At 49.9% G+C, this 9,744-nt stretch overlaps 1 protein-coding gene across 2 annotated transcripts; it reads left to right on the top strand.

The window, feature by feature from the left end:
- Positions 1 to 354: 354 nt before the first annotated feature.
- Positions 355 to 3,924, top strand: LOC136507556 (cinnamoyl-CoA reductase 1-like). Of its 2 annotated transcripts, none has more exons than XM_066502247.1 (6): positions 355 to 749; positions 833 to 1,002; positions 1,644 to 1,763; positions 1,989 to 2,151; positions 3,163 to 3,352; positions 3,473 to 3,924. In XM_066502247.1, the coding sequence occupies exons 1-6, from the start codon at positions 383 to 385 to the stop codon at positions 3,657 to 3,659; spliced, it is 1,197 nt and encodes a 398-aa protein (XP_066358344.1). In that variant the 5' UTR covers positions 355 to 382; the 3' UTR covers positions 3,660 to 3,924. The 2 variants fall into 2 exon arrangements, with proteins under 2 accessions (XP_066358344.1, XP_066358340.1); XM_066502243.1 differs by having other exon boundaries at positions 360 to 749; positions 1,578 to 1,763.
- Positions 3,925 to 9,744: the final 5,820 nt, after the last annotated feature.

Here is a 9,744-nt window from a genome sequence, read left to right as displayed (position 1 = left end):
ATCATGTCCACATGGACGACCACATCAGCTTTTAACCCTCCTCATACCTATTTTGGACCTAAATAAGACCACTTAAATACATTAGGGAGCCAAACGCACGATTTCGTAGTTTGAGGACCCAGATGAAATATGTCCAATACTTTAAGGACCGGTCATGCAATCTACTCTTTATTGAAAAAGTCCAAATGGCAAGCGGATGATAAATATCATGCCACGTATCGATGTGCATGTGAATGGTTCCTTATTTGAAAACCTAGAAATCCTCTTGTCGTCTTGTGAATGTTTTTTAACGTCCCAAGGGTAACAGGTGTGCGGCCCAGGCTTGCCCTGCAGAGGGGATCAGCGTCAGCCCATGGTTAGCTTGTCTTGTCTCGATTCCCAAATGGCCAAATCCCAAGTGCCAACTGCCAACTGCCAACCACCCAACCCCACCACGGAGCGAGCGACCAAGCTCAGATCCGGCCGCTGTCCCCGATTGCCGACTTGCCGTGCTCAGTCACTAGAGCCGTGCCTACCCGCCGCCGGCCGTCGGCAGCCTCTGCATCCAGTCCCTTGTCCCGCGGCGCTTCTTCCTCTGCTTGCTGGTTCGCTCCCTGAAACGACGAAAGAAAGGGTGCAGTGCAGAGTCGAGATGGCGTCGCAGCTGCCACGGGTGTGCGTCACTGGAGGTGGCGGGTTCATCGCCTCCTGGCTCGTGGAGCTGCTCCTCGGCCGTGGCTATGCCGTCCATGCCACTCTCCGTGACCCATGTACTGATGTACCTATCTATTCACATGCATACGCTGCCATAAACTGGACTGAGCTAACTAACCAGTTGTTGATGCTCTTTCAGGTGATCCAAAGAATGCCCATCTGAAGCAGCTGGACGGAGCCCCAGAGAATCTGCATCTGTTCAAGGCTGATGTGCTGGACTGCGAGACTCTGACACCCGCGGTTCAAGGATGTCAGGGGGTCTTCCATCTTGCCACTCCGGTGCCTGAAGATAAGATTCTTCATCCTGACGTAAGCCTTTTTATTTCTTCTCTGTCTTCACACTAATGCTTGCTAGCATTGCACTACTGTAGACCCATTCATAATAGAAATTGGTACCGTCTCATGCCTATTTTCATTCAGAGAAAAAATAAACGTTTCCAAACATGATGATAATCCCTACCAATTCATATCTATTGAGAGGAAAGGAGTGGAAATTAGTTCACCAATCCACATGTGTTGGGAGGGGAATATGTTTATCCAAACAGCATGTGTTTAACTACTTCTTGGTGGATGCATTTCCAAACTCCTATTATTTGGTCTGTTTGCTAATATATGATTTAAACACACACACACACACACACACACACACACATAGAGAGAGAAGTGGAAGGACTGGCCATTACTGAATTTCAACTTCATTTTTTTTTCTTTTTTATGAACCCGCACAAGACAGTGCCCATTTCTATTGTAGAGAAGAAATTTCAACTTCAAGTTATTGTTCCTGCAAAACTAGGCTTTTCTCCACATGTAAGTGCAAAACTTAGATTTATTTGAGGGCTACAAGTGCTCTTACATTATAACTATATATGCTAATATATGTGCAGCTCGATGTACTAGACCCTGCTGTGAAAGGCACCTTAAATGTTTTAAAGGTTTGCTCAACTCTGAAGGTTCACAAAGTTGTTGTGATGTCCTCCAATGCTGCTGTTACTTCCAACCCGAATTGGCCTCAAGATAGAATCAAAGACGAGAGTTGCTGGTCAGACACAGAGTTCTGCAAGGAGAAGGAGGTTAGGAATTCTAGCGCCTTAATACTGCAACCTGCCACAGCAATAAACAAACATCACAATGCACGTTGCACAGGCAGACAAGCTGGTAGATGAAGACGTCTGCCTGTTCCATTTACTGGTTTCCCTTTTAGAGTTATAAAATTTAAAGGCAAATTGTGATACATATCCATTTTTAGCAATATTTTTTTGTGGAGAACTAAAAATGCATGGGATCTCTACTTCCAGGACTGGTATTCCCTTGCCAAGACTCTGGCTGAACAAGAAGCCTTGGAATATGCAAGTAACAACGGACTAAATGTTGTTACACTTTGCCCTCCTTTTGTTTTTGGTCCATTGTTGCAGTCTTCAGTGAATACAAGCAGCAAACTCCTCATCTATGTTATAAAAGGTTGTATCATTAGTGCTGCAATTACATCTATCACTTGTTCTTTGTTACCAGGATTGTGACTCAACTGACAAACTTTCTGTTACTTACTAGTCAGGTTGTCTGTGCTGACTTGATATGCTGAACCACTAGTTAAGTTGTGTTTTGATCCAATTTCCATCTCTATGTTGTTAATTGCATCCATTTGGTCCAGCCCAAGGCCTTTAGATGAGATCATATTCATAGTGCTACTTTCATTTTGCTAGACGCAAATGGTTGAGTTCGAGACTATACAGGACCTGTTGATCAGTTGTTCCATTATATTTCCTGCCCAGTGCTAGTCCTTCATGCATGTTTTTTTAGCATGGAATGGCAGGTGCACTGCCTTTGCATTAAAGTAGATGTGGAGAAAAAAAACAGTACAATTTTACACTCTTGCTAAGAAATTCAGGATGCTAAAAAAGGAAAAGGAAAAAGGGAAGTAAGTTTGCAACTGGCCTTGCTGCAGTAGATTGCAGCCATGACCAATCCTGCATATACAAAAGCTAGTTATCTACGAGATGTTGCCCATGCGCCATTTCATAGAGGAGGATGTCGTGATTTTGCTATCTGTGTGGGCGTCTGTTCTCTTTGAAACAGTTGCTTTGACTTTTTTGTTTATGCCCTAGAGCTGTTAAATGAGAAATATCCTTTTCACATTTTTCTCATTAATTTATTCACTGCTGACATAGCAGGGTTCAAAATGCACAGCAATGAACAAAACTGCTTGTAGGGCAAATTCTATGCTTGGATTATTGTGACTAGTCCACATTTTATTTGCACAACCAGTGTGTTAGTGAAATACTGTATTCGGAAAATGATTAGTACTACGGAATAAAACACTACAAAATTCATAAAATAAAATGATACGTACTATTTAGTTAGTTCGATTGTCTTGTTATTCTGTTATATACGTGCTATAGCATGCATGTTACTGCTAAGTACAAGCAATATGCCAAGATTGAACTACAACTCCATCGATCTGTTGGACTACAGGAGGCCCTGATGTGATGACCAACAGAATGTGGGAGATAGTAGACGTCCGCGACGTGGCCGATGCTCTGCTCCTGTTGTACGAGAAGAATCAGTCGTCAGGGAGATACATTTGCTCGCCGAATCGCGTTTGCACTAGGGATTTAGTGGACCTGTTGAAGAAGATGTACCCAGAGTACGATTACGTAAATAAGTAGGTTCTCTTTGTCTTGTCTAATTGAATTCGTCAGTACCAACTAGGTAGTAATATAATCCATGTTGCTTGCTTACATAATCTGATGTGATGAACATCACCTTTAATTTGTTGTTGCAGCGTTGTGGATGCTGATCATGCAGGACCACCTTTGTCTAGTCAGAAGCTGAGGGATCTGGGTTGGGAACCAAGGAAGCTGGAATCGACGCTCTCAGACAGCGTCCAGTCATATGAAAAGGCAGGCCTTCTCCAGGATGTACCTGGGAATCCTTGCCGCCTCCCGTTTGTCATTCGTGCGTGGCTGTAGAGAAGACATTGAACCACATGTTGCTCCCGTTTACAAAGTTCGGCCACAGAATGTTAGCTGCTTTATCCTTTATGCATGTTGGCTACTATGTCGCTAATAAAGAAAACCAGAGAAGCAGCTCCGAAGTAGCAAACGAACGATGCTGTACGTCATCGAAAGCCTAGTAGATTGAAGCTGTCTTGTGCTAGATTGTTTTTTGTAATCGATGGAGGAGTAGGTTATATTTTGTAATGATTAAAGCAAATCATTACGGCCAATGGTCTCATATATGCTTCTTTGTCCAGGTGCAGTTTGACCAGAACCAGTAAACTCGTAAACGGCTCCCACGTTGCCCCCACGCAGGCAACATGGGAGGCGATTCAAACCCTAGCCGCCTCTCTTCCTTCCCTCCCTCTCTCCAGCCGCGCCGTCGCCGGAGCAGGCCGCCGGCATGGCTGTACAGCTTGCCGGGAGGGTGGCGGCGAGGCTCTTCTTCGCGATGGAAGCTGCGACGGTCGGGGACGAGCTCGCGTGCGGCGTCCTGGGGCATGGCGAGGTCGCTGAGGCTGGTGGCGGCGCTGGCGTCTTCAGCGGCGGTCTGGGCCAGTCTCCTCGCTTCAGCGTCTAGATCCGGCAGTCCAAGGACCGGATTGATCTCTGGCGGACCATGCCTGGGCGGGCGCTAGGCGACGGTGGCGGCGGCTCCTGTCCAAGACGTCGAGCAGTCATCGAATCCGCGGATACGGCGCCCGTGGTGCGAGGTGCTGCGCCCAGGGGCGCGCGCGGTGACGGCTGCGTCGGCCTGGGGCGGGCCTCTTCCTTGCGCTCGGCAGTTGTTGGCGCATGTGCGCAGTAGTGGGACGGCAGGGCGTGCCCTCACGTGAGCCGCGTGGGGCTCGGCGGAGCCACCTGTTGTGGCTGCAGCGGCACTGGCCAGTGCTCGTGCAGGCGTCGGGCGGTGGCGGGGGCTCCTTCCTCCTCCGCTTCCCCCTTTCCTCCTCGACCATGGCGTGGAGGCGGCGGCGCCAGCCGGGGACACTGGGTCTGGTGCCCTGACGGCCAGATCCGGTGCCCCTAGGGCAGGGGGCGGCGCCCGTGGTGGGGCATGCACCTGATGTTGGTTGGCGGAGGTCGACAGCATCGACGGTGGGTGCTTGAGCCAGCGACGGCTTCGGCGTGTGGCAGGGTGACGCTCGTGGCAGGGTAAGTCCAGCTCTGCATGTTGCTTGGTCGGAGGGGGTGGCTACCGACGTAGCTGTGTGGCTGCTGTGAGCAGCCGGCGCGTCGATGCCCCTCGGGAGGGGCTTCTACGGGATGGCAGTGACGACGACGGTGGCGGTAGGCTAGGGTCCTGTATCTTAGCTCGACATATGTGCTAGGGGCACCTCGGGCGAAAGCCTTGGCGACGACGACGCCTGTGGGCGCCGATTTCCTTGTTGGGGGCGTCGTGTTCTCGTGCCCCTAGCCATGTCTTCCACGGGTGGAAAACCGGTCCATTCCTGGACAAGCGATGGCGGCACAATCGGGGTCGTACCTTTCCTGAAGGCGTCACTGTGGAAATTCGTCTCGGCCATGATGTCTCCTTCGGCGGATGTCCTCCGCCTCTCGACGCCCGGTTGACGCAAGACGGCGAGTTCTGCATCGTGTAGTCGGAGCTGCTGCATCAGGGGATGTAGCTCGACAATGATGATGCAGGTCGAACCCTCCTTCTTCGACAGCTGGGTTTCAGCTTTAGAGGCTTGTCGACGAAATATGATCGGTAGTCTACCTAGGGGTATGCCCAAGGTAGTAGATTATCGGCAGACAGATGTGCAAGCTACAAACAAGATGGTGACACAAGACAGACACGAGGTTTTATCCAGGTTCGGCCGCCGTGAAGGCGTAATACCTACGTCCTACGTCTGATTGTATTGTTGTATATCAATGAGAGATGTTTTTTGAGAGGGGTCCCCTGCCCACCTTATATAGTCTGGGGGCAGGGTTACAGATCTGGAAACTAATCCTAGCCAGTTACAATTGCCATAAGTGGCTGGATAAAGATTCCTATTCTAACCGACCAGGATCTTGCTTAGATCTCCAAGTCTGCCTTGATTCCTTGCGCGAGACTCCGAGCAAATTGGTCGGGCCGTGCGTCATCTTCTAGTGGGCCAGACCCCCTGGTCCGAGCCGACCCAAGCCTGGCCGGAAGGGTATAGGGGTTAATCCCCACACAGCTAGTCCCCGAGCACTATGTATTATGTTGGGGCACGCCGTTCGATCTTCTTCGACTAATGCGATCTATCTTCATGTCATCTCCAACTGGCTGAAACATTGACCAAACAAATATGCCAATATTCTGGTCAGCACAGAGAGCAGTAGACCATGATTGTAGCCAAAGATTCCGGTTGTCCAAAGAATGCATGGTGCTCTAAAGAAAAAAGAAAAAGATTTCTTTCCTGATCAAGTGTGCCCACTTGTATTTCTGAAAAGAAATGTAAGTGAGCCTTGTATAATAGTAGTTATGGCCAATAGTCAGAGCGTAGGGGTCGATAAAATAAGCACATTCACCGCAAGGTGAAGTGTGTCCACTTAGTCTCCGAGCCTGGTAGTAGGTGACGCAGGCACGTGGTGCCAGGGTCTAAAAAGAATTCCCAAATAAGTTGAGAATCCAATCGTCCTACAAGCGATACGAGATGCATCGGCAGGTGCATCGTACCGATATAGTCTCCGAGCTTGCTGGAAGACAAGGTATCAGCCTTGTAGCAAGGTCTAAGTGAGAATTCATAAATGCCTCTCAACTATATGCGAGTACAAATCACATGTAGCCAAGGAGAGCGGTCTCCGAGCAATGGTCAGAGAGTGGTCGGGGCAGTCCCCGAGCACGAGAGTGGTCGAAACAGTCCCCGAGCACGATGGTGGTCTGGACAGTTCCCGAGCACGATGGTGGTCTAGATAGTCCCTGAGCACAAGGATAGTCGCAACAGTCCCCGAGCACGAGGGTGGTCGGGACAATCCCCAAGCACAAAAAGTGTGGCAAAAAAACCATATGCCACTTGTACTATTATTTTATGTATTTATTTATTTACTTGTTCTGTCAAGTCCAATCTGGCACGTCTGGTCAAAAAAGTAGATGGGTATAGCACGTCATACTGCCTTTTTGTCTTGTCAAGCAAACAGTTGCGTGGCACCTGTCAGTAGGTGCGTCAGCATGGGCCCTACCACACTAGCAATGAAGAGGCGCATATACTGGCGTAGATCTCGAGGCTAAGTAATGCTGCAAACGTGAAAGTAACCGTCTACGGCGCGTGCGCACGTCCCCCAAGAATCCCTGGCAGACAAAATGACGTAACTCTTGGGTTAAATACGGTATATGATAGGCCAGTTACTATTTACTAAATCCCATTGCCATTCGCAACCACAGCTTTCTTCTTCCTCTCGCCAACCCTAATACATCTGAAATCACCACCAATCAATCTGCCGCCATTTCCCCATTCACCAGCAAGGTCGGAGTCATGGTGAAAAGTGATGCGCAGAAGAAAGCAGGGGTCATGGCGAAGGAATGGTGGAAATAAAAAAGCAACGAGCAGACCATTGAAGACCTCGTCACCATGGGGGTACTCCACAACAAGGAGCTCGTAGGATGGCGTGCGCCGGAGGGCGAGGGGTACCCCGATCCACAACCAGGTGAGATCGTGGTGTTCGAGGATTTCTTTAAACAGGGATTTGGGGTTCCGGTACATCCATTTCTTCAGGGGCTCTGTCTTTACTACAAGATTGGGATTTGCAATCTACATCCCAACTCGATCCTCTTTGTTGCCACTTTTATACATCTCTATCCTCCTTGTCGCCACTTTTATACATCTCTGCAAAGCATATGGTGGCTTCCAGCCCCATTTTGATTTTTTCCGCCATCTTTTCTGTTTGCGAAAGAAAGGAAGTGGTGGTTCGAAGATAGCCAGGGGAGTGTACCTCAACCTCCGTGACGGCATGAAAGTCCAGTACCTGCACTGCCCATAGAACACTTTGCTCGACGACTGGTACAAGAAATGGTTCTACATCCGCGAAGAGCTAAACATGATCACGCTATGCGACGTGGGCTATATTTCGGAGAAGAAGACAAGCTGGTCAGAGAAGCCCGAGCACCTAGAATAGATTCTAGAAATATTTGGAATGATCCCATGGAAAAAACTGGATGGTCCGAGCGTGGTCGGGAGCTTCATCAGCCGACGGATCTAGCCCTGCCAGAGGAGGGTACATCCTAGCTATGAGTATCAAGGGAGCGTAGACCCGACAAGGACGAGGCAGGGGGCGCTTGACAAAATCGAAGTCAAAACCAGAATTGACGAGCTATTTAACTTAGCCGATCCAAATTATGCCAGATTGAGCGACATCGAGCATGCTTTCAAGCTTGCCCGACCTCCCCCAAAGGTAACTCGTCTTGCCTTGTACCCATAGTCTTATATTGTAGTAGGATAAGTGGAAACTTACTGTGTTCACTCCCTTTTGTTATCCAGGTTAATGGTCGGGATAGAGCGACAGTGTTTGTGTCGCCACCCCCTGGAGTAGAGTGGCCACAAGGAGCTGATCCCACCACCCAGACCAGCGTCAAGATCGAGGACGAGGACGTCGACTGGGCGGTGCTCGGAGCTAGAGAGGAAGCAGCGGCCAAAGCCGTTGGGAAGCGGCCGGCTACCCCAAACAGTCGAAGAAGAGATCAGTAACCACCCTGCTCACCGGGGGCGCTAAATATTAATGAGCCCGAGGGGGCCCAAAAACCTGGCCAGCAAGCGTCGGCAGACGATTTTTGCTTGGTCAGACGATGGCGCAGAGGAGGGAGAGGATGCAGACACCTTTCGACTTGTCCCTCGAAAAAGGAGGAGGCAACTAGAGTCGATGGAGCAAGGTGGCTCCTCTGTGCCTGTGGGACCTACATCACCGACGACGGTGAAGGATGCAGCCGGGTCAACCTCGGGAGTACCTAGGCACGGAACGCGACCGGCGACAGGAGCGACAACTCAACCGAGCACGCCACCGACCACTGCAGCGCGAAGGACAAGCGGCGGAGAGGTCGAGCACCAAGGCCCAGCGGCAGTGCTGGATGTAGAGGGAGACCAGGAGTCACCCGCACAGCACGTGGAGCAAGTACGGATGAGGAGACATGCCTTCTCCACATCATTCCATGCTTCCAACATGTAAGTATTTGTAACCCTGTTGTAAGTTAGCAATTTACATTAAATATGATTGCCTTCTGAACTTATTTCGGATGTACTAGCTCGGCGTCCATAGAAAGTCCAGACCAGCTAGCCAGAAGTGGCGTGGCACCGCCAATAGGTATAGAGCAGACTGCCCAGCAGCCAACCACCGAGGAACCCATAGTAGAAGATCCGTCGGGGCCTCAGCAAGTGAGCAGTCAGACAACAGTCCCCGAGCAGGTGGTCGAGGGACTAGACGAGCCGGGCATGAGTGCTTCGAGCGCTAAACCTGCTGAGGGCAACACCTCAGCATCGAGGGTAACGGAGTAGACCGAGGAGCAGCGGCCGGAGGCAAGAGCACAAACCACATTTACCGATGCTGCAGCTCATGGGAAGGCTGTGGTGATCATAGAAGCTGCTGACGTCGGGCCAGCACCAAGACCCAAAGAAGAACCTGAAGAGGATGAGGTAGAGGAGGTCTTGGGCCATCCGCAAGATAAGCGACAACATGTTTATGTGTCGCGTTGGCAGAACGACCAATGGGTTATCCATGAGGAAGTCCCAGAGGTCAAAGAGACCAAGAAAGTTGAACGGGTAGCGAAGTGGCTTGTTACGGAAGTGTCGGTAAGCTTCGCTTCACCCGTTGGTCTTGCTATCTAGTCATAGTTGTCTTACTTAGCTATCTGCACATAGGACTTAATGAAGACCACAAGGTACCGCAAGAAATGCTTCGACCAGATCGAGGGGATCGCTACAAGCAACAAGGAGTTGACGGCGAAGGTGGTCCGTTTGCGCCAGTGACTTGAAGCCGCCAATCATGAAAAAATGGCGCAAGAGTCCCAGAACCAGAACCTAGTCATCCAGCTTAGTAATAAAGCGCGGGAAAGAACAAGTAAGTAGCCATTTTATCATACTGACTACTGACAAGTGATGTT

Source organism: Miscanthus floridulus, chromosome 1 (genome assembly GCF_019320115.1).
Source record: "Miscanthus floridulus cultivar M001 chromosome 1, ASM1932011v1, whole genome shotgun sequence".
Classification (NCBI taxonomy): domain Eukaryota; kingdom Viridiplantae; phylum Streptophyta; class Magnoliopsida; order Poales; family Poaceae; genus Miscanthus; species Miscanthus floridulus.
This window is presented reverse-complemented; position numbering and strand designations above follow the sequence as displayed.

Coding starts and splice junctions, on each gene's coding strand:
- LOC136507556 (XM_066502243.1), top strand. CDS start 383: ATGGCCAAATCCCAAGTGCCAACTGCCAACTGCCAACCACCCAACCCC. Junction 750..832: donor TGCCACTCTCCGTGACCCAT/GTACTGATGTAC, acceptor ATGCTCTTTCAG/GTGATCCAAAGAATGCCCAT. Junction 1,764..1,988: donor AGTTCTGCAAGGAGAAGGAG/GTTAGGAATTCT, acceptor CTCTACTTCCAG/GACTGGTATTCCCTTGCCAA.